Here is a 24,940-nt window from a genome sequence, read left to right on the forward strand (position 1 = left end):
TGAAGTTAAAGAAAAAGTAAATAAAACAAATATATGAATCTTATATTGAAAAATAGTACTACAAATTTCATATTGTGGACTAAGATATAATGAGCCTGACAAAATAACCCTCCAGATTTAAAACTAGTGGCGCTATGCTTTTGAACAGAAGTCAATGATCTTACTCATTTAATAACATGGAATATAATAGTCAATTACTAAGTATTTGTAATTGAAACCTATTTGAAAAGTATGTTATTATCATTGCAATGTAACAGTTATTACACATTTTAAAGTAACCTGATACTAAAGAGTACAATAGATAGCAAAAACATATTGTTGTGGGCTGAGAATTTCAGACGTTCAGTTTTAAAAAGAAATCATATGTAGACCTTGTAGCATTCAAACACCAGAAAATATCAGCTGTAAGACAGGCAATCACTTGATCTCATAACATTCAGCTGTTAATTATTATCTGGCCATACAAGTTTAAGAGGCATTTTGCATACAGATGTCCATCCATGTAAAATTATGAATGTTCAACACCTAAAGGAACATGAGTGGCTCCACCATCAAGTAGCTTTGAAAATATTCCTATGTTAATGCTGTTATGCTTTCATAAACAAAGTTTATTTTCATTTGCAAGGCTGTGTAATTTGCAAAATTTTTAGTAACTGGTCACAAGCAACCTCTGATAACCCCATGAATAATCTCTCCACAGCAATTTAAAACAATAACTATTTTAAAAAATATTGGTTTAACATGGCTTTTTAAATGACTTTATTTTAAAATTTCTATAGAACTAAACATATGCAAATTCTGGCCTGTGTTAACTTACTATAAAATTGATTTCTGAAAAGATTGATGGAATCAAATTTCTTGGTAAAGCGTGAACTATGATTTAATGATATTTGTTTGTATTCTGCTGTGCAAACATAGTAGGTTAAAATTCTTTTGGTTGATAATGAATATGAAAGCAGCATGATTAAGATGATTCGAAAGACTGTTGTTACATAATGGCTGCTGCATGGAGTTCTGTAAAAGTGGTGACATGGGCAAGAACATAAAATAAAATTTTAAATAAAACAATGCCTAGTGAGACTGATGAAATGCATCATAAAGATGTTGAAAATATTAATATTAATATGAATGGATCATCAGTGATGATAACGATCCAAGGTATCAAATTTTAAGCGATGACTTCATAGAGGCATACGAGAAGATAATCACCTAACTGCAGAAGAGAATCTGTGAAATCTATAAACAATTTGTTTAAACTAAGATAGCACTGTTTTTAAAAAAAAACAACATGTTTTTACCTGTCACAGGTGTGACATCTTAGGTATATGAAATCACACCCATATTTGAATGCAACGTTGTGTCAAAATCTCAAAGCAATCGGTGAGGAACTTTCGGAGATTTGAGATTTTGAACAAACAAATTTTATACAAAAATAGGTAGATATTACAATAATAAAACATTTTAAATAATTAATAACAGAGGACAAAATTCAAGATGAAGAGCATGAAGAACAACAAGGTTATTATAAATATGAAAAAAGATGAAGCAACTAAGTTTCTTCAATCTAAGAAGCATTTGATGAATAGAAACATCAACATAATGTTTCTTGAAGCATAGAAAATCATTAATTTTTTAGTATTAAAATTTTACTTAAAAAAATCATACTTTATAAACTATAAAAAACCTAATTTTAAAAATATAAATGCACATGAAATGAAATATATATTTCATACATATTTATTACTTAAACATTTTACTTATATAAAACAACATCAAAACCTTATTTATCTGTTTGTTCGATGGACAAATTCCACAAAACGTTCTTACCTCCTGGTCAAACAATTAATGGAGAATTCTACTATGCTGTTATCGGAAAGATTAAGAATAGATAAGAAAAATTCTTCTTAAGATTTATTTTCCACTTCTAAAAAAATATATATACTATTTTTTGGTTCTAACTTTAATTTGTACTATTAACAGCCGGGAAAGTCATGCAATACCTTGCCAGCTTTTTTTTTTCAACAAGTCAAAAAGAATTACCAATCGTCTTAAATCCACATAAAAATCTGATGTACAGTTAAAAATATCAGGAGGTTGCCATCCACCAAGAGTATTGTCACATACACGAGATGCTTTCCCTTGTGAATCAGAAGGACAATTCTCAACGGCTTCTTCACCAAATTTTGTCCTAGGCCACCATAAACCACCACCAAAATTTCTTGGACAACCATCATAAACAACTGCAACAAAAGACATTAATTAGTAGAAATTAAATTAATATACACTAAAAACACCACAACTTTAAAAAACGTTCAATGGTTAAAATAATAATGAAAAAAGGATACTGAGAACAGAACAAATAATACTTGCTTGGTAATGTTATTCACACAGAGTGAAGTCCAAGAGATTTCTGATATTTCTTAACATTACTGGATCAGGCAGCTGTTATTGACATTTTCATACACAATTAAAATTAAAAAAAAAAAAAAAAAAAAAACAGCAGGAAACATCATATGTTACTGGAATGAATGTCACAAAAAATACAAGTTTTGCAATAGATTATTTATATATGTAGCAATTTACAAAAAAAATTAATAAAATTAAGCTAACAACACTAGAAGAAAATGATTCAACTTGGTGATAATGTTTATTACTTAGTTCAACAAAACCAATTTAATAATACCAAAAATGTTTATTTTTTTACTTTCCTTACATATATGTAAATAATATGTACACATACTTTTAATTTATTTAGATTAAATTTTTTATAGTCCATTTTTTTCTTTTCCCCTGTACTAATAAATATAATATAATTTTTTTTTAGCCTTCGCAAAAAAAAAATATATATATATAGAGAGAGAGAGAGAGATAGAAGAGGGTGGTGATCAATCAAAATATCACCTATGGGATTTTTGACAATCTTGATACTTCACATGCTAAAAAGTCCATAAAAACCAAAAAACATAAACCATTTTTTTCAAAGTATCTACATATATTGCATTACTTTTCACTAAATATCTTCAGACTGAATTAACCAACTTTGTTGAAAGTATGTCCCTACATACAGGACAATTACTATAGTTAAGATTTTGTAGAAATTTTCAAAAGGAAATGAGGGAAAATTGCAAATTTTTCACTTTCAATTTTTCAATTAGATGGTTCAGAAAAAAAAAATCCTAACAAAAAATTTAGTCGGAGGTAATACATATTTAATTTATTTCCTTTAAATAAGAGTTTACATGAAAACAGCTGTTGGGAAAAATCTTGAAATCGTTTTGTAAGAAACCAGTTTTCAGAATACAACTTCGGTTCTTCAATTTCTCAATGTTGGAAAAGTATAGCAACCCTAATGCCTGATTTTTTTATCTATAAACAAGCATCCCTTGATTAATTATATGCTATACATAGTTTTTTATTTTTTTTAAATGGTTTAGCGCCTACTACGACTTGTTTCACATCAAATGTGATCTTATTTTACTGCTGTTTTATATAAATACAAGTGTGTTAATAATATTAAGGGACTCTGAAAAATATAAAATTCTATTAAAAATTTAAGTAACAATTTATGGTGCTTGATTGGGATTTCTTGTTTTTATAGACAATAGCATTAACATTAATTAGTTATTTAACAGTTACTACCGATGTAAACTTAAAAAATGCTATAATACTATAAAGTAATAATATACCTTCACAACCACGAAGAGTTACTTCAGCATATGGATTAGGACAAGAATCACAAGCACGTCCGATAACACCAGCTCTACACCGACATTGACCAGTTATTAAATCACAGTCTGATCCGTATGATCCAGTGGCGTAACAATTGCATGGAAGGCAATGATCTGTACCGACAGGCTGATAATGATTTTCCTGAAATTAATAAAATGATTTTGATATTAAAAGTAATTAGTAATACATAAATAAACTAAAACCTAAGCTGAACTAAAACTCTAAGCTGAATGGAACTGCAAACTTGTGTAGAGTTTATACTATTAATTTTGTATCAATGGTGGTGGTAAGTCCACTTAGTTTTCTATTGTAACATCTAGTCTGGGCCATGTTTCACAACTATAAATACAATATTACTTAATTATACATTAATATAAAGTATCAACCATTTCATTGAATCACAGATTAACTGGATGATGCATGGATTTGATTATCAATTTAGTAAAACCTATGGTTAAAACAATCATGTGTAATAGCCTTAATTGCAATAAGCAAAGTACAATTGCATCAACTTTTTTCAGCTCTAAAAGTCATTTTTGAGATTTAAACAATAAACTAAATGTATTTATATATTAACCCAAAAAAAAAAATTTTTTTGAATGTTAATAAATACAAAATACAAAAAAAAATTTAGGTACCTCATGATTTTGGTTAAAACTAATCATATTAATAATTAATCTAATAATTATGTATATAAGTATATATATATATATATATATATATATATATATAGAAGAATGAATGTTTGTCCCGTATGCGTTCCTATACCAATCATCTGATTGCATGATTGCAATGAAACTTTGGTGAGTTGTTGTGTGCATGCCTGTGAAGGTTTCTGAATTAGTTTGGACCCACTAGGTGGTGCTGAGGTCGAGATATTTTGGAAAATTGTATTTATCGTTCGATTTGGCTCATATTCAAAATGTGTTACTTACATGGAAAGAAATACCTCTGTAAAAAATGGACCAGTTAGATGGTGGCGGTGGGGTTGAGATATTTTGAAAAATTGCATTTATGGTCCGACTTGGCTCATATTCAGAATATAAATTAGTTATGTGAAAAGAAAAATTTTTTTGCAAAAACTATACCTGCTAGGTGGTGCCAGTATCAAGATATTTATGAAACAAACAAACAAATATACAAACAGACCTTCTTCTTCTACAAGTACAGGGTGATTCAAAGAAACGGAAAATTTTAAAAATTAAATAACGTTAATGAAAAATTTTTTTTAGAAAATGAATTTTATTTTATGTAATTGTACAAATGTTGCCATTTTAGGATACATACATTTTAGTTCATTTTTTTAAAGATGCCATCTTGCAGGTGACCTCTTCTTCGTAAACACTCATGAAGTCTCTTCGTTAAATTGTTCATGGTTTGACATAAGATCTCAACTGGAATTTCCGCAATTGCCTCTCGGATCTTTGCCTTCAGTTCTTCCGTTGTAAAAGGTCTACTGTGGAACACTTTGCTTTTAAGGTGACCCCACAAAAAGTAATCGCAAGCTGAGAGATCATGCAATCTGGGAGGCCATCTAATGTCACCATTTCGTGAAATGACATGTTGTCCAAACAATCGGTATACAGCTGCCATCGATATTCGTGCAGTATGTGATGTTGCTCCGTCTTGTTGAAACCAGGCTGTGTTAAGAATTGGTGAAAATCTCTTTTGTTGTTCTACAACAAAGGTTTCAAGCACGGCTACGTAACGAGCCGACGTCACTGTAATCACAAGACCGTTGTCATCCTCAAAAAAATAAGGGCCTATAACACCGTAAGATGACATAGCACACCACATGGTCACTTTCTGGCTGTGCAACGGACGCTGCTGTAGCTGCGTAGGATTTTCTTGCGCCCAGTATCTGAAATTTTGTTAGTTAACAAATCCACTGAGGTGGAAATGCACTTCGTCTGACATCCACAGTTCGTGAACAAACTCTTCGTTATCATTTATCCTCTGAAGCATTACATTACAGAACTGTGCTCGCACAATTGCATCGTTCGGTTTCAGTTCCTGGACGATCTGCAACTTGTACGGATGGAATTGCAAGTCCTTCACTAACATTCTTCGAACACTTGAACTATGTGATTGTAAAGATGCTGAGAGACGACGGATTGACCGATGTGGACTTCGTGTGACAGCATCTTGTAAAGCTTGAATATTCTGTGGTGTACAAACGGTTCGCTCACGGCCTGGAGGTTTCTTTTTCATTGCCGAACCAGTTTCCTCAAAATTAGATATCCATGTTTTAATTACATGTATTGATGGAACACAGTCGTGCCGTCCCAGATTAAAATGACGGTGAAATTCTCTACGCGCTCCTTCCACATTGTCATTGTTTTTGTAAAATGCTTTGATAGCAAATGCACGTTGCGCACCACTCCAAGGATCCATGACAACTAAATGACAGGTTAGGTTAGAGAGGCTGGTGCCACTTATCAAGTGGTACCAATCGCCCACAGCTACCAACAGAACTTTCAAAATTTCCCGTTTCTTTGAATCACCCTGTATAAAAGGCAATGTTTGTATGTGTGTCCGCTACAGACTAAAAATTTACTGGACCAATTTACGCGTGGGGAAAAAGTGAAAGGTTAAATTTTGTGAAGTTCTGTAATGTTCAGTTTTTAATGTTTCATCAAACTTTCAAACTGTGTTCATTTAATCTATATACAAGTTTATATACTCAAATTTAGCAATAGCGAAGCATTGTTGGGTCTGCAAGTATATAGATAAAAATGAATGTTTGTTTGTCCTGTACGAATTCCTATACCAGTCACCCAACTGCGATGAAACTTTGGTGAATTGTAGTGCACATGCTCGCAAAGGTTTCTGAATTAGTCTGAACCTGCTAGGTGGTGCTGGGGTCAAGATATTTTGAAAAATTGTATTTATGGCTCGATTTGGCTCATATTCAGAATATGTGTTACTTACGTAGAAAGAAACACCTCTGAAAAAATGGACTGGCTAGATGGCATTGGGGTTGAGACATTTAGAAAAATTGCATTTATGGTCCAATTTGGCTCATATGCAGAATATACATTACGTGAAAAGAAATATTTTTGCAAAAAATGGAAAAAGGGAAATAAGGAGAATGGGAAAATTGGAAGAAGGGAAAAAGGGAAACATTACATTACATTTTGTGAAGTTCTGTAACGTTCAGATTTTTAATGTTTTATCAAACTCTCAATTGTGTTCATTTAATCTCTCTCTCTCTCTCTCTCTCTCTCTCTCTCTCTATATATATATAGCTGCTGTATATGTGTGTGTATATATATATATATATATACTCATCAAATCTCTAGCAATAGCAAAGCATTACTGGGTCAGCTAGTTATAAATAATTTACATTAAGAGAATAATTTAAAACGTACCTTACAATAACATTCACCAGTAGTTTTATTACAATCAGCACTATAACCTTTATCGACTGGGCACTGGCATGGACCACAGACTGGTCCTCCCCACCAACTAACTGGACAAACTTGTGAGACTTCATCTTCACAATATTCTCCTGCATAAATATGAAATAAAAAATTAAATAAAAAAAACTTACAAAAAATTCAAAATACAATAAAGATCATTTAAATCTTAGCTTAAATGACGACCATTAATGATATTAACCTTGAACTGTACTTTTCTTTGCATTCTGTTGACCTAATGACAAATAACTTATATATATATATAATATATAAATAGTATACCATACCTTCTACAATATAAAATATAAATAAGCAAAATTCATGTCTAATATATATAAAAAATGACGACCTCTGCATAAATAAATGATAAAATGATTTATTCAATGAAATGAATAATTTTGTATTTTATTCATTTTAAAGACAAACATTAAACAAGATAAAAAAATTATTTTCAAATGAAATCATGGATTAATATACGAGGTGCGGCTAAAAAAAAAAAACTGGACTGATCAATCTACACACAAACAGCATGTGCATGAAGGTCAAACGGCACAGGGCCAAGTCATGTGACATCCTCTCTCACCATTCCTGCCAGCAAGTCAATTGCAGATACCATAGTCGGGGTCATGGTTTTCGTTCGCATCGGACCTTGTATCTGTAGCCTTTGGAAAAATGTTGTGCTTTAAAAAAACAATGCATTAATGTGCAATTTCTTACGAAACTCAGAAAACCCACCACAGAATCTTATTCTTTGTTAAAAGAACTATACAGTGATGAATTTTTATCTTGCACCAAGGTTTTAGAGTGGTTTAAACAGTTCAAAGAGGGATGATAAGAGATTGAAGAATACCCATGTCCAGGACGACCAATTTTTTCGACACCCATGTGGCTGTGTATGTAAATTGGGTACCTGAAAGTCAAACTGTGAAAATACAACCTTGAGGTCCTAACTACTCTCTGTGAACGAATAAGAAGAAAGCAACCTGAATTGAAAAAAAGTTATGGATTCTTCATCAGGACAACATCCCGACCCATACTGCATTGTCTGTCAAAAAGTTTTTGGTTAAACACGGAATCCCTATGTTGAAACATCCACCCTATTCACCGGGCCTTGCCCTGTGACCTTTTTCTGTTCCCCAAAGTGAAATCAGCACTGATAGAATGAGATTTGAAACAGATGAAGCTGTGAAAGACAAGGAAACAAAGATCATGAACATATTTTCTGAAAAAGACTTCCAAGATGGCTTTGACCAATCAAAAATTTGCATGCAGTGGTGTAGGATCATGGAAGGGAGTATAGTGAAGGGGATAATGTTAAAATTGTGAAAAAAAATAATAATACATGTTTTTATAACATTAATCCAGTTATTTTTAGCCACACCTTATGTACTCAAATCTGAGATGAGAATTTTTTTTCTTTCTGTTTAGCCACCGGAACCACAGTCAATATTACTTAAGAGGATGAATGAGGATGATATATGAGGGTAAATGAAGTGTAGTCTTGTACAGTCTCAGGTCGATCATTTCTGAGATGTGTGGTTAATTGAAAAACCCAAACACAAAAGAAGACCAGTATCTACGATATAATATTCAAATCCATATAAAAGTATCCTAGCCTTTACTAGGATTTGAACCTTAGAACTCTCAACTTCGAAATCAGCTGATTTGCAAAGACGCATTCACCACTAGACTAACCTGGTGGGTTTGAGATCAGACTTGTACACAATTAACTGAACAAATCTTCCCGATTAATACCATTGGGTTTTGATAAAAATATTCATCTGCATCTTCCTTATGATTTAACTATTCTGCAACACCTGGAATATTTTAGAAAGGAATACCATAGAAACTGAAAGGATGCAAAATTGAAATGCCCATTAATGATAAAGATGGTACTTCTATGCACATAAAGCGAAATTTCTATATATTGAATTACAGTTCTCTAAGGATGATTAAATTGATTTGGTCTGCAACAAAATCAAATCGTACCATTTTATTTTTAAGTGCTTAAATAAAATGCTCAACTAGTCATCATTATTAAATATTTATTATGCTTCCATATATTCCCATTTAAAGTAAAATTTCATCTCTTGGAGTTCCTTCAACACTTACAATTAGTTTTTAAGATAAAAAAAAAATGGGCTATCAGATCATTGTTTGGTGCCCATCAGTATGAATTGTAAAGATATTTATTTAGAAGATTAAATATGGAACTTATCCATGTGTTTAAATTTATCAAAGTGTAACCTTTTCTGAAAAGAATAATCACTTCTTAAAAAAAAATTATCCACCTCTACTAAACCAGAAATTAAAACTGTTTTCATGAAACTCAACATAATACTTCAGCTGACAAGAAAAGGCCTTGTTATGCTTCTTTTACTATTTTTAATAAATTACCAAACAATTTGAAAAATTTTCCAAAAAAACTTATTTTAAAGTACAATTAAAATATTTCTTATAACAGAAAAAGTATTACTCTGTTGAATTTTTAAACAATATTAAAAGAAATCTATTTTTCTTCATCTCGAAAAATTTTACAAAAATTTTACCCCAAAGCACTGTACTGTTTGTTTACTGATGATAAACAAATAAGATTTGTTTTGGGAAGAAACCCGATTAACATAATAAAATCAGTTGTTCATGGATTTCATTCAAAAGCCATTTATCACCAAAGATTGAAAGTGATACAGTTCTAATAAATAAATTTAACAGATGTTACCTGAATATGCAGTAGTGTTACAGACACACGAGTAGCCTCTAACTTTATTCTTATCTTCAATACATTGGCCACCATGATCACAAGGATTCATTTCACATATGTTTACACACATCGGTCCAACATAACCTACAACATAAAAATATATTAATTTAATAATCAATGTGCAAAGGTAGTGTTAAGTTTTTCTAATAAAAAAATGTTTCAAACATAAGTTCCTCCAATCGTCGATGGTAAATGTATATGCAGTCGCATCGGCTGGGATTTCAGCTTATTATAGGTATCGTATATTGGTTGCAACATACCACCCATCATAAAGCGGTACGTTTCGATATTTCGCTATTGCAGTGCCTGTGGTGTGGGTTGGGCTAGTTGGCCTAACCTTGACCTTTGACCTCCAAATAAATTTTTTTGCAATTTACCACCCGCCATAAAGCCGGTAGTTTCGTTCGTTCACTTCAAGGTCAGTGCAACTACCAAAACCCAAATTACTTGGGGTCAAAGGTCAAGTTTGGTCCAGAAGTAACATATCTACTGCTTGGCTTGATTATTCTGTTGGGCATTTGAGTGCTTGACTCCAGTGTTATTCCAGGTATGTCATACAGCATCAGTTTTTTATTTAACTAATTTAATAAAAAAAATTTTATTTACTAATTCAAAATCTTATTAATAAATAGCAAAGAGCTCGGCAATGCTGGGCGACCAAACATGTATGTTCTGTTGCCAATTGCAAAAGCACAACCCACAGAGTTAACGTTTTTAGAAATATCCATATAAACTGCAGCATCAGGATTAAGGTTACTTAAAATATAAAATTTGTTTCGCTAGATAACCGAATTTGTGTTAAGTTTACTATACTGATAAAGATCAAAGCATCAATTATCAAGAGAAGGCCGCCAAGGGGGGGTAATAATAACATGAAGCAATCTTGGTTAGAGATGAATTGTTAAATTGCCTTTTAATATATCATTGGATAAACAAAATAAGTGGTACTCTGAACTGAAGAGATCAGGACTAAATGAAGGATGAGCCAATACCACAAACTTCATTTTCTGGAGTTTTCAAAACGTTGACAGCAATATGTAGACAAAGTTAAATTAGATTAGGCTAGGTTAGGTTTGATATCTGTGGGACTCCACTGAGTTCCTTGCCACCCCTTTTCTGACAGGCATTCCTGGGATTCCCACCAGAGAATATGTTGTGCTTATGGAGAATTTGGTCTTTGCATGTTACAGAGTGGGAGGGGTTTCAGTCAGTGAAAGCCCGACACACTACCATCTGTGCAGGCAAATGGTGTGTGCTAAAGATTTCCCCTCCTCTGAAGTAAAAAAAAATATTTATACGAGCATTATATCATGTAATAGTATAAAAACTTTTGACAGAAGTTGTTGGCATTTGCTTTGAATTTTCAGGTTTAATGTGCCAATAAGCATCTCAAGCACTCTTAATTGTCCATTTTGATAATGCTATAGCAATATGCCTTTCAAGTCCATAAAAACTGACCAAAAACATTTTGTTTTTATGATGCTGTGAGACGCCTTGGGATTCGTCTTGCACAAAATTCGTCTTGCAAAATTATATTAAGATTAATTTTTTTATGAATGATTTTAAGGGATAAACATGACTAGTTTGCTTACAGTCTGTACTTTATTAAAATTCACCAAAATATTTAACAAAACTATGTCATGCAATGGCTATGGTTAACATTACAACAATGACAACTCAACTGACCTATGACCAAATAAAGTGTAATCTTCACAGAAGTAATCATACATACAACATTCCCGACCTACCAATGAAAGAGTACACAATATAACTTCAAATATAATTTTACTGCTGATAATTCTTATTTACTTTCATACGTCCTTTAATTATTTAATAATTAATGACTCATTATCCTTTCTTTTTTTATATTATCTTAATTTTATTCTTAATTATTTTCTACCTAAATTTAATCCAAGAAACAGATTTATATCATTCAATACTTCTTCAAATTAATTTTTGGTTTCCAAGTAATTAAAAGGTATTAAAATCAAAAATGAATATTCAAGGTTATCAAATGAGCACCCAAAATAGTAATAAAATATTCGTGTTAGTGATAAGCGCAACAACATTATAAAATGGATGACAAATAACTGACCTGTTTGACAGTGACAAGAGTATGATTCCCAGTCAGGTACACAGTGACTATGTGGTGTACAGCTATGTTCAGCACATGGGTCTGTGTCACCACAACCATCCGTAACGCCAACTCTAACAACAGCTCTTTGTAATATTGATTGCACGGTTCCAATTCTGAGATCCTGAAAATAAATATAAAACATATTAAAATACTATAACAGATTGGATTTAAAAGAGATGTAAAAAAGACATTAGGAAAGTTTTGCAATTTGATGGAATGGGTCATCACAGGCGGTTACAAGTTAGTGGTGTTTAGACAGGTCCCACCTGCACTGTAGCTGCCCTAGTCACCGTCTCAGTGTCTCTTGGTTTTTATCTGAGTTAGTGGAATTACGTAATGATGTTTTCAAAGTTAAAAACTGAATACTAGGAGATTTTATATTATAACTGTGCATGTGGGTTAAGTGTTGATCATTGTTTAAAGGAAATAACTTCTGTGCTACAAGAGGATTGTTCTCCTCAGACAATATTATTTAGGGGGTTCTGAGAGTTTGAAAGAAAAAATTTTGACCTTGAGGATGCTCAAAGATCAGGTTGACTGTCTTCATCTGTGACCGAGGGAAACATTGCTGCAGTATCAAAAACGCTTGAGAGAGACAAAACGCAGGGAGAGGTGGTAGGTCTATTTGGCCTAACACCAAATAGAAGTATCCTAGGTATTATTGCACCAGCAGTTCATTATTCTACAAAATCACCTTTAAGTTAGAAAGCATTGTATCCTTTGAGTACTGTATAACTTGACAAGGCCATCAGATGACTTTGTCATGCTTCATGGTGACGTGAAAAGCTGAAAAAGTTTGAAAATGGGATATCTCCCATGTGAACAGTATTAGGGTAACGAAACATGGCTGCACTATTATGAAGTCCCGACCAACATGCTATTAAATGTGGGTGTTTGAAACACATGTGAAGAAATCCCACGGCTTGATAGAAAATCAAGAACAGTGAAGAAGAGAATGTATTTCTTAGTGTGAGAGTAGTTTTTGAGCGAGTTGTGTCACAAACTCAGAAGACAGTAATAGGAAAGTAATATACTGAGGTATAGTGGTATTCCTCGGTATACCTCTTCCCTAATTGTCTTTTCAAGAAATTGTGGAAGGATGGGCACATGGTTTATTCACCATGATAATGCTCCAAAGTTTGCTGCGTATTTGGCCAGCACTGAAATAAAACTTTTAAGAGCACCCTCCTTACAGTCCTGAACTTGCTCCATGTGACTTTGTGTTGTTCCCCCAGATGAACAGAATGAAAAGGAGGCATTTTATGAATGATGATGACCTCCTAAGGGCTTGGGAAGATGAGTGTGCCCAGATATTGATAAAACATGGCAGGGTTTCTTTGGGACTGGTTTTGAAGAATGCAGAAGTGTATAATGTGTAGTAAAAATTATTTTGAAAAATTATTAAAAAAAATATATCATATTGCAAAACTTTCCTTGTCTTCTCTGTATAAAAATTCTTTTAATAATAATACTTTATTTTTCTAAACAAATACAAGAAAAAAAATTTACTTAATCATACAGTATGTTTTCCAAAACGTCAGCTGGAAATGGAGTATAACAAAATTTTTTACAGAAAAATATTAAACAAAAACATACAAAATGTATGAAATACATAAAAATAAATATATGAATATATTGTACATAAAACAATATACAATATATCGTGAATCATCCACGATTACATTTTACTATAAATAAAACATATATAAAGTGAGAGGAAATGAAAATGAGAAGAGTGAAGATGAAGAAATTGAAATGAGGGTTGTGATGTGGTCTGGTGGAATACCTGGAAGAGAAGTTGATACAATTTTAATAGACAAACTAGTTGTGAAAAGGCTGCAATTGTGAATTAAATAAAAGTGACTGGCTAATTAATTAAAACAAATACCTAATACAAATCTAATGTATGCTTTGTAGACACTGATTGCTGTATTTTTTTAATGCATATAACTTCTGTGCGTTTCAAGTCCCCATTGTCTGGTGTACATGTTTACAGTGGTGGATTACAGGATTCTCACATCTCATAAGCTTTCTCCTCATTTTCTTATACTATCTGTCATTAGTCGGTAGAACTATTTGTAAATTTCATACTCAAATGCAGTACCAGTTATCCAGTAATTTGGGCTGGTATGAATTTAATCCTTCTAATGGCAGATTTAATCTTTAGAATTACTTAGTATTATATAAAAAAAGATATATGAAGTTAGACAAAAATTTACTCATGCTGCAAGGAAGAAAAATCAAGGAGAGAATGACTGTAAATACACTTCACTTCACTGTAAATACTTGTACACGACATACATAACAAGCAGTATAATCATTACGTTAAAAATTAATTTCATGTTCACAATGTTCAAATTTACAAATCTGTATATCTTAAAAAGAGTTAATAATAAAAATATGATATAAACAATTATTTTTCTGTTAGAAATTTACAATCTCCTAGTTTTAAAATCTACATTATTACAAAATATATATAAAAAAACTGAAACTGTATGTTATATGTAACAAAATATTATTTTTATCTTCTTAAGGTAATAATTATTTTACTGTAATTACTTCCAACAACAATACAGCATAATTTAAATCAAATTTTGTTAAGCCTATTTTTATTTCTCATAATGTTTATATCATCCGTAAATCTTCAGTCATCCATTTCTAAAATTATTGGCAGTCAACTGATTAATGAAACAAAGTAATCCTCTACATTACACATATCAGGCAAATCATAATTGTTCATTGCTACTGTAATGACTGAATTAATATTATATAACATTATTGTAATAATAGCTAAAATTACCCTAATTAGATAAAAAAAAACCCGTTTCATTCAATGTGTCGGCTCAATAAAATGTTTAATTAGGCTTGAATAAATAATTAGATCTACTTTCAACCAAAATTATGAATTGTCTTAACCTCAAGTAAATCTTGATAGTGAAAAATTAAAAGAGTCATCAACTGTTGGTTTATCAGTACTGACAAGAATGAACAGCAGATAGATATGTAACATGAATATAGATAGACGTTATACATGTGCTGTAGTGTTGTAAAAGATACATTTTAAAGAGTAAATTGAAGTAAATTTTTTAATATTATTTGTAATTTTATTCCTGATTATCCAGAATATTACATTTTAAAGCACATAATAACAAAGATTATTACAATACTGTGTTATAAATATAAACGAACCCAGTTCACTACAGAATCTTTAAAAGTTAGTAACTGTAGTAAACATATGAGGGTCATTCAATAATTAACTGGACAAACATTTTTAATGAATAAAATGCTTAATGCAGGCAATTGAAACTTTTGTAAGTGTTAGTTGGCAACCTTGTGAAGAATGGTAGTTAGCTCTTTCAAATTAATATTTACGTAAACATAACCTCTAAAGTCTTAGTTACAATGTTGTGCCTGCTCAAAGAAAATACTTTTGAAGAACAACATTCTGTGATCCGATCTTTACTTGTGGAAGTGTAAAACCATCAGAAATATTCTCTTGGATGAACAAACAATACACCAGTAGATGCATGAACCACGTGAGTTTTTACATGTGGAAAAGTTTAAAAGTGGCTGCAAAAGCAAGATTAATGAGCACGTTCCGAGCGTCTGGTAACAGTATCAACCTCAGTGTTAGATTCTTGTATTGATTCACTTATTCAAGAAGACCGATGACTTACAGTTTAACAAATTCCTGAAAAATTTTGAGTAAATGTTGGCAAAACTTATTCCATCATTCAAAACTAATTGAAATATCATAAGACTTGTGCAAGGTGGGTTCCCAGAGAGCTTATATTCATCACAAAGCAGAGAGATTTCACATTTGCATCGAACTCAAAAACCATTTTAATGGTGATGCATTTTTGGACAGTATTTTAACCTTTGATGAAACTTGAACACATCACTTTGAGCCAGAGTCCAAGCGTCAAAGCATGCAGTGGAAATGCCCAGAATCGCCTGTCTGTAAGAAATTCAAAACACAACCTTCAGCTGGTAAGGTTATGTTAACCATCTTTTGGAGTGCCCATGGTCTGATGTAATGTGATTATTTGGAGGAGCAATGCACTATCAACAGCCTATACTATTCAGTCATGATTGAGAACAAAGTCAAGTCTGCACTGAAGAAGAAATGTCTGGGATGGCAGAGGAAAGGTGTGCTTCTTCTTCAAGACAACACTCAATCTCATACAGCACAAATGATGCTGGAAACCTTTGGCAAAGCGGGTTGGGAGCTCCTACCTCATCCTTCTTACACCCGTGACCTTGCCTCTTCGGAATTTTATCTGTTTAATCCGATGAAAGAAGTTTTGCGTGGCATTAAGTTCAACAACAATAAAGAGATAAAGAAAAAAGTACAAAACAAGCTTTGAGATCAAGGTAAAGAATTCTTCGCTGAGAGGATAAGACTCGCAAAAAGATGGGACAAGTGCAGAGAAGTTAGTGGGGATTACATGGAAAAGTAGACAAAAAAAAATTGTATTTATTTAATAAACCATTTTTGCTATACAGCTACTTGTCTAATTACACTGGTCAACAAAATTTAATTTTTTGTTTGTTAAATGGGAGTGAATGGCTGATTCTTATAGTATTTTTTATGCTGATTTCATACATGTTAATAGATTTTTTCTATTGGGCTCAGTTTTTTGTAATTGAAATTTCTTTTGAAACAGAAAATTTATGGTGAACATAATATGACAATATATTACATGTATTCTGTATTCACCTAAAATCTATTTCTTTTGGATTTTCTACTGTAATTAGCTGTAGGCAGATCCCTCTTTAGATTTCCCTGGTATCTTGTTTCTATTATAGATATCTCTGGATGAAAGTGTTCTCCATTATCATCAATGATAGCATCAAGATTGTTATGGAAAAAATCCAAATGTTAATGTAAGAAATGGATTTTGAGTGACATGTTACACCCAAGTTCTTTGTAGTTTTGAAGAAGTTCACTCATAATTTCTGTGTAATTACTGGCCTTATGATTTCCAAGGGAGTAGTTTACCACATTCTGAAATAATTTCCATGCAGCAATCTCCAAGTCATTCAAACATTCTTCAAACACCGGATCACTTATTAGTTTTCTTATTTGTGGTCCAACAAATATACCTTCCTTTATTTTAGCATTGCTTATATTAGGGAATTTGTTTTTTAAGAACTGAAACCCTACACCATTACAATCCATTACTTCAACAAAATGTTTGAATAAACCTAGCTTATGTGTAGCGGCGGAAGATAAATTTTTTCTGGTTTTACTAATAACATTCTTCTCTCCTACAGTCAGTAACTCTCTCTTTGGCCACTGCTCTTTTATGGTTTTTATGGTTTTATGGTTAATGGTTTTTCCTATCCCTGCTGTCCCACTCACAAAAAAACAACAGAACTTGGTGTATCCAAGTTGCAGTCTAAGTAAAAGCGTTATTACTTTCAGATCTTCACAAATACTTCTCATACTGAATCCTGCTCAATACAAGTTTCATATTTTCATAAGACTTCCTCATGTGAACAGCATATGCTAATGGTATTGATGGGTATTTATTTCCAATGTAAAGTAGAACAGCTTTCAAACTAAGCTTTGACGAGCCAATAAAAAATCGCCATTCATTAGGATGGTGCATATGTCACAAAGCTTCCAGTAGCTTCATCAGTATGAGTCCAGATCATTACTAAAATTTCGTACTGAGAGAAAAAAAATGTTCATATCTCTGATTGACTGTCACGCAAAATACTTATTTTAGTGTTTGGTTGTAAAAGATGCCATCCTTTCAGTCTTGATGACAGTATTTCTGCCCGATTGTTTAATAAATTTAGATCATGAACCAGATAATCTAATTCTGACTGATTAATTAAATGGGGTTCAGTACATCTATTTTCTAAAACCTTTGGATCCCTTTCTTTATTGCCTGATAAGTCAGCACAAGATTCAACATTTTCATCTTCATCTAATTTCCATGTTTTTGATGGTACTGGAGTTGAAAGATCTTGACTACGTGGCACTGGCTGTATGGCAGAGGGAATATCAAGTTAATGGTACATCTAGTTTTAGCTGTTATCCCAGATATCTTTAGCACAAAAAAACAGCAGTCTGTAGTGTGATCCTTTGGTTCTCTCCAATTGCAAATGGCACGTGACAAGATCCATTTAGCTAACCAGTCAACAATGTTACACAAGAAGCACAGCAAATATGAGGAGCTCAAGATTTGTCATGATTACCTAATTTACATCCAACATATAGTTCATAAGACTTTTTTATCACTGGAGTTATATTTCTTTTCTGAGACTTCAACATTCCTCACCACTGATGTAGCACAAATTGTTTGGATAATTAATGCAACTGTAAATCATTGTTAATACTTTATAATAACCAATTGTTTAAAAAGAATCACATTATAAACATACACTCACTTTACTGAACAACATATACCTACAAATACGAAAGCCAGCTACAAAAAGGCTACAAAACTGAATATTAGACACACGAGAACTCACACTTGATTGAAAATTTAAAATATTTCTCTAGTCTATAGTCAGTTTATAAGTAAATATAACAACGAAAGAAATAACTAATGAGTGGATGATATGTTTATAGTAAGATGAAAATAGCAAGAATGAATCACATTTTTGTTTGTTTTTAATTAGTGTATAAATAATAAACATGAGACTAACACCTAAGAAATCAATGCGACAAAAAATAAGGGACTGTAATAAACAAACAACAGCTATATAGTTGATAAATAATAAAATAAAATATGTTCACAAAATGCTATGCTTATGGAGTTCATGCATGATACTACCAGAAAATAAGAATGGTAGTTACAAAAAAAACTAAGCCTGACAGAATAATTCTGATTTCTTATTTGAAATCAGCATGAAAAAAATTACAAGAATCAGTTATTCACTCTCATTTAATAAAATTATTGTTGATCAGTATTACTCAATAACCCTTGTACATAGAAAAAACTTATATATGTATTACTAACCTGAATACATCCATTAAATCCTAGTTTCTTGTCAATATCTTCCTCAGTTGAACCGATAGTAATTTTACCGACATATAAACCTTGTATTTTCGCATTAAGTGTACGTGTTACTGAACGTCTACCGTTATCCAACGATAACATGACTATATTGCCAACATTCCAACTAGCTTCAATACGATGCCAATGACCATCATTCAATTTACTTGACATCAACATAACTTTCTGTCCATCTAACGAAAATACTAAATAACCTCCATCGATCTGAAATCAAGAAAAATATTATTTAAAATGTTATTTCAGTGCAGAAGTTAAAAGTATGAAGAAGTGGACAGAACACTTAAGCGATTAAAGAAAAACAAATAGAGAAAAAACACAGTACCACTGAAAGTATAATATTAAAATAAAACATACAAAACAAACTGGAGATATGAAAAATTCATGGCAGAATTTTGTTACTTGTAGTATAACATGAATCTTTTATTCTGATCAGTAAATAAATATTGTTATATAAATCACTTCACGAATGAGTAGACATGCTATTAACAGATTAAAAAAGAATTTTCCAAGCATTCACTCAGATGGCTCGAGGGAAACCATGATCAGAATGTAATTTCATAATGCACAATTGTTATCTTTTATGACCGCATGGGATCATTTTAGTCAGTCCATTATTCAAGTCTCTTCGATGAGGCTGTTTGGGCCTTGCAGTCCTCCCAGTACTTTTTCATATGTTTCGATCTTTATGTCCTTTCTAGTGTTGAAAATGTCTGTGTTGTGAGTTTTTCTGTGAGCGTGAAATAATTGTTTTTGTTCTTGATTTTCTTGTTTAATTTTATCTTATCTGTGGTAATCTGCTAGTGTAAGGCCAATTTCCTTTAGAACCTCTCTTATTTTTCTTATCCATCTGCATCCTGTCTTGGTGTTTTTCAAGTCAAGATTGTATACTGTAGTAGCTGTTTCAGAAGTACTGAATCTTGCATCTTCCTCATGATATGTCCAAAGAATCCTAGTTTCCTTTTTATGCATGGTATCAACTATAGGTTCCAACTGTTTGTAAATGATTTTACTGGGCACAATCTACCACTGCCAATCTTTCTGGTACTTTTTATTGATGCAAGTTCTTCCAATTCTTCTTTCAATTTTCTGAAGTCTGTCTGTCTTTGATTGTTTGTTCAAATAAAAGAAAGTTTCTGCTGCATAAATGGCTTCTAGTTTAATAACTGTGTTGTAGTGTCTTATTTTTGTGTTTATTGGTAGCCATTTTTTATTGTAAGTGTACCAGGTTATTTTTTTAACTTTAGCTAGTTTGTTTCTTCTTATTTGGATCGATGTTTTTTTATTTACGTTTTTGTTATTTCTCCAAGGTATTTAAATTGCGTTACTATTTTGATTATATTACAGTTTATGTTTACTACTTTAAATTAAGTTGGTTTTTGGGGCATATTTTCAGTCTTTTCGAATGATATTTAGAGACAAATTTTATTTGCAATGTTTTGAAGTTCTAATATATGTGATTAGCTTCGCTGATGTCGTTTTCTAGCAGTACCAAGTCGTCAGCAAAACCAAGACAGTTTATTTTGGTTTTTTGGCTTATTTTTACTTTTGGGGGCAGTTTTTCAGCCAGTTTCTCTTTAACATCTCTAGAGTGCAACTGAATAATAATGGTGAGAGCCCATCACCTTGGTGCATGCCTGTTTTGATCTCAAGAGGTTCCAAGAGCTTGTATCTGATTTTAACTTTGACTTAGAGTTAATACACAACTAATAATAAAAACAAAAATTTGATATGATTAGTTTATATTAATCATTAAAAACATGAAATAATATTGAGGTAAATACATATTGAAACTAAATATAAAAAATAACTACAGAATAATTCATAATTTGACAAAAGGCTCGTCAAAATTACTTGAGGATATAATATATTTATGTGCAGGTTGAATAGAATGCAGAAAATTCAGGATTTCTTAAAATGTTTTAATTAATATTATTTAAAATCTTTACTATCAGAGTACTATTGTGACTATAAAAGAAAATACTTCAAACAAACTGGTGTTAAGAGTTTTAAAAGTTTCAGTAATTTTAAAAAAAATAGAAATGGAAGCATTATATGGTCACTTCTCATAAACCGATGTATTGTGTTGAGCTTCACAAAAACAGTTCCATTGTCTAATTTTGTAGAGTGTTATGATTTAATTGCTATATTTTTTTAAAGAATAAATTATAATTTTTTTTTACAGATTATAAATTCATAAATACACACAAGTATAAACTAACATTTTCAATTTTCTACATATCAATCTACATGGTTCATACTAATGGGTGCCAAACTATGATCTGAGAGTCCATTTTGTACCATGAAAACTAGTGACTTTTTCAGGAACCCAAAAGGTGACTTATTTTAGATGAAACATATTATGTAAGCATAATAAATATATAATAATAATCAAAAGCCTAGTGTTTTAATAAGACACTTCCAAGCAGAACAGTAAAAGGGAAATGATGGAGCCAAAAACCTAGGCATCCAGCATTAGCGAACTTGGTTCTAGAAGGAACAAAGCTAAGAATAATATTACAAGCTGAAATATTATTTCAGCTTTACTGACTTTATTGTATTCAACTTTCTCTCTGTGCGTATGTGTGCATGTGCACACACACACACGCACACACACGCACACACACACACCCCCCCCCACACACACACACACACACACACACACACACACACACACACACACACACACACACACACACACACACACACACACACAAGTGTAAGCCTTTCTGAATTAACAGAAAGGCATTCTTTCTGAATTTAGTTATCAAAAGCTGATCTTGTAGGATGAATGAATTATATAAAATAAAACTTAAAATAATATAAATAAATAAGAATAATACTTACAGACAGCACTGCAGATGAATTCTGTCCCACACCAATATTAATTAAAAATGCAGTAGACTGTAATGTACGTAAGGATAAACCAATTAGCCACGGTAATTGTATTGGCTTGAGCAATGGATTAAATGACAACATACTGTCTCCATGAAAGCGCCAAGCTGGTCGAATTGCTAAAAAATTATAACAATAAATAAACATAAATAATTTTTTATTTTATAAACAAAAATTATTATACAGAGCTATCATAAAAGAATGGTGGGGTTTAAGGCATGGTTAAGTAAAAATAAAATTATTTATACGTATATTGTTTTATTTGTCAAAATCTACATCTTAAATAGTTTGTTACCGATAACTTTAATAAGCATGCGTTTCAATACTTAGCAAATATCTAATTAATATTTAGTTTCTGTTCATAGGCAATGTAACATATCTTCTGTTATTGTTGTACTAGTTTCCCTTAATTCCTTTAAGTGATTCGGGTCACATAATTTTTGCAAGTGAACAATGTTTTTAATGCATTCCCACAAGAAAAAATCACAAGGACTTAGCTCCAGATTTCTTAGAGAACAGGATATAAGATCTTCTCAGACTAATCATCTATCTGCAAATTTTCCATTCAAAGCCTAGCTAATGAACGCATTAAAATGTAAGGGTACACAATCTTGTCGGAAATAAATTCAATATACATTTTCGAGTTCATCCGGTCTTTCATTATATCAAGGTAAATATTTCCACTGTCTTTTCAGAAATAAAAGGGCCAATTATACAATTTTTCACTAAACAATACTGAAAATTAATTTTAGGTGTGTCGCATGCTTTCTCAAAATTACATATCAGTTTCCAGAATTCCATATTAATGAATGTGTCTATTAATACAGTCAAAAAATCACGTTGTTTAAAACCTATTAGTTTCACTAATTTCAACATTGAATAGGAAATGCTATTCTGTACAAGACATACATGCATGTATATGAGTGCAAACTATTATTTAAAACTTTAGAAATGGTTGTTGGGAATTTGTAACTTGAGGCTTCAATGGTGATAGATATACTAGGATTTCTGATCACAGATTTTCTAATTCATTCAAGAATTTTTTCTTTTGATACCAATGGAATTTTTAATATTTTATCTCTTTTTAAGACAATATTTTTCCAACAATGGTCTAACACTGATCAACTTAAAAAAATGGCATTTAATTATAACAAATTATATAATAATCCACTAGATGGTGGATACTGGTGTTCTTTGTTTGGGTTTCAATTAACCACACATCTCAGGAATGGTCGACCTGAGACTGTACAAGACTAAACTTCATTTACATTTAAATATAACATCCTCATTCATTCTCTGAAGTAATAGCTTACAGTGGTTCTGGGGGCTAAACAGAAAAAGAAAGAAATTATAACAAAAAATTCACAATATCACACCTAACAATCTTTCATCGCCATTATAAACTGCAGCAGATTTCATACTTTTGTCACACCATCCATCTTTACCAGAACTGACAAAATTTAAATTTCATTCATTGTAACAGCCTTGATAAGTGTGTCTGGCACCAGCAGGAGAAAAATATTTATATTTATCCCATCAAGCCAATGTAGCAATGATGGGCATCATGGATAGAAGTTCAAAAAAATTTCACTGAAATATAACAATAAGATACCTTTTTGAGGGTTGTAAAGTGGATAAGTTTTGGTCTCCCATTGGTACAATTTTTCATCAAAGGAGAGGCAATTCTCTTTTAAGCTAATTCTGTACATGCTCTCTGAGAGTTTCCTTACAGTCACTGATATTCACATCTCATTCTAAAAAGTTAAGAAGATTAAAACCTCAACATCTGCATAAAGGAGATTTAGGAAACACAACATGCAAAAATTGCATCACAGCAATTAATTTAGCCACTGCAAAGTCATTCATTACACTATTTATTGGCTAGTGAAATTTTAAACAAACTAAGCTGTTGTTTAGGGAAGAAAAAAAGAAAAACAATACTGCTAATAAATTTACAAGTATATTACTTACACTGAGAGCAATCCTTTCCACTCCAACCTTGAGGGCATTCACAATGGAAAGTTCCCCAATCATCTGAGCACGTACCTCCATTTAAACATGGTTCAGACACACAATAAGACTTACGCTCAGGACATCCAATTAACGTACCATTATCAGCAACGTAACTGGAAAAAACACAAATAAATTTAAAATAATATGCACCAAATATTTTAAGTTGTGACCTTATAAGATGAAATAATTCTGCACAGGATCTTTCTTGGAAACAATAAAATTAATACTTTTTGATTACAGCACAATAAAAATCAGTCATATCAAAAACTTCGTGTTTTAATGATAGTTAAAAATAAAAGCTAGAATATTATCCAAGTTAGAAAAAAAAGACAGATTTCAGTCATATGTATTATAACTTTTTTTAAACAGGAATTTCAACCTAATCATGCAATTACAAGCTATGTTTTCTAAAGAATGGGTCATCATAATATTAAAAAAAAAAACACAGAAGAGAGTTGAGTGACATAGAAAAAACTTTGTAACAGTAAAACAAACTTACATATATGTATAATTTTCCACATACTCATCATTCACTGCAAAACATTTTTAAAATCACTCTACTTCCTTTATTAGTCCATTTTCAAAAATTTTTCCAGCAGTGATTTAAATGAACTTATTCATCATTCAGTTCCTCATACCTCTAAGATGCTCACTATTGATTTTAAATGGAGAAAAGGATAAAAATTGCAAGGTGCAAGATCATGACTGTACAGTAGATGTTCATAATTTTTGTTGCAATATGTGATCATACAAAAACAAAATCCCACTGGACAGATTACAATTTCTTTTGTTCTGAATAGCAAATCAACGTCTTTTTTTTTTTTTATCGTTTCATAACACATTTTGGCATCTACAGTACTTCTACAAGCAAGGAATTCAATAAGCAATACTACTTTGTTGTTCCAAAAAGGAGAGGTTCCTATCTGATCATTCTTTTTTAAGTTTCTCGGCTTAA

General features: G+C 31.6%; 1 protein-coding gene across 1 annotated transcript in view; it reads right to left on the reverse strand.

Annotated features, from left to right (window-relative positions):
• stan (Protocadherin-like wing polarity protein stan) overlaps window positions 1–24,940 on the reverse strand; it is a 155,420-nt gene that overhangs the window by 55,249 nt on the left and 75,231 nt on the right. The window contains exons 27-34 of the mRNA XM_075380015.1: window positions 23,944–24,098; window positions 21,925–22,091; window positions 19,024–19,284; window positions 12,005–12,167; window positions 9,868–9,993; window positions 7,101–7,240; window positions 3,687–3,870; window positions 2,041–2,240 (exon numbers count right to left, since the gene is read on the reverse strand). Of these exons, the coding sequence (XP_075236130.1) occupies window positions 2,041–2,240; window positions 3,687–3,870; window positions 7,101–7,240; window positions 9,868–9,993; window positions 12,005–12,167; window positions 19,024–19,284; window positions 21,925–22,091; window positions 23,944–24,098 (1,396 nt within the window). The remainder of the gene's footprint in view (window positions 1–2,040; window positions 2,241–3,686; window positions 3,871–7,100; window positions 7,241–9,867; window positions 9,994–12,004; window positions 12,168–19,023; window positions 19,285–21,924; window positions 22,092–23,943; window positions 24,099–24,940) is intronic.

The sequence above is a fragment of the Lycorma delicatula genome, chromosome 12 (assembly GCF_047948215.1).
Source record: "Lycorma delicatula isolate Av1 chromosome 12, ASM4794821v1, whole genome shotgun sequence".
In the NCBI taxonomy this organism is placed as follows: Eukaryota; Metazoa; Arthropoda; class Insecta; order Hemiptera; family Fulgoridae; genus Lycorma; species Lycorma delicatula.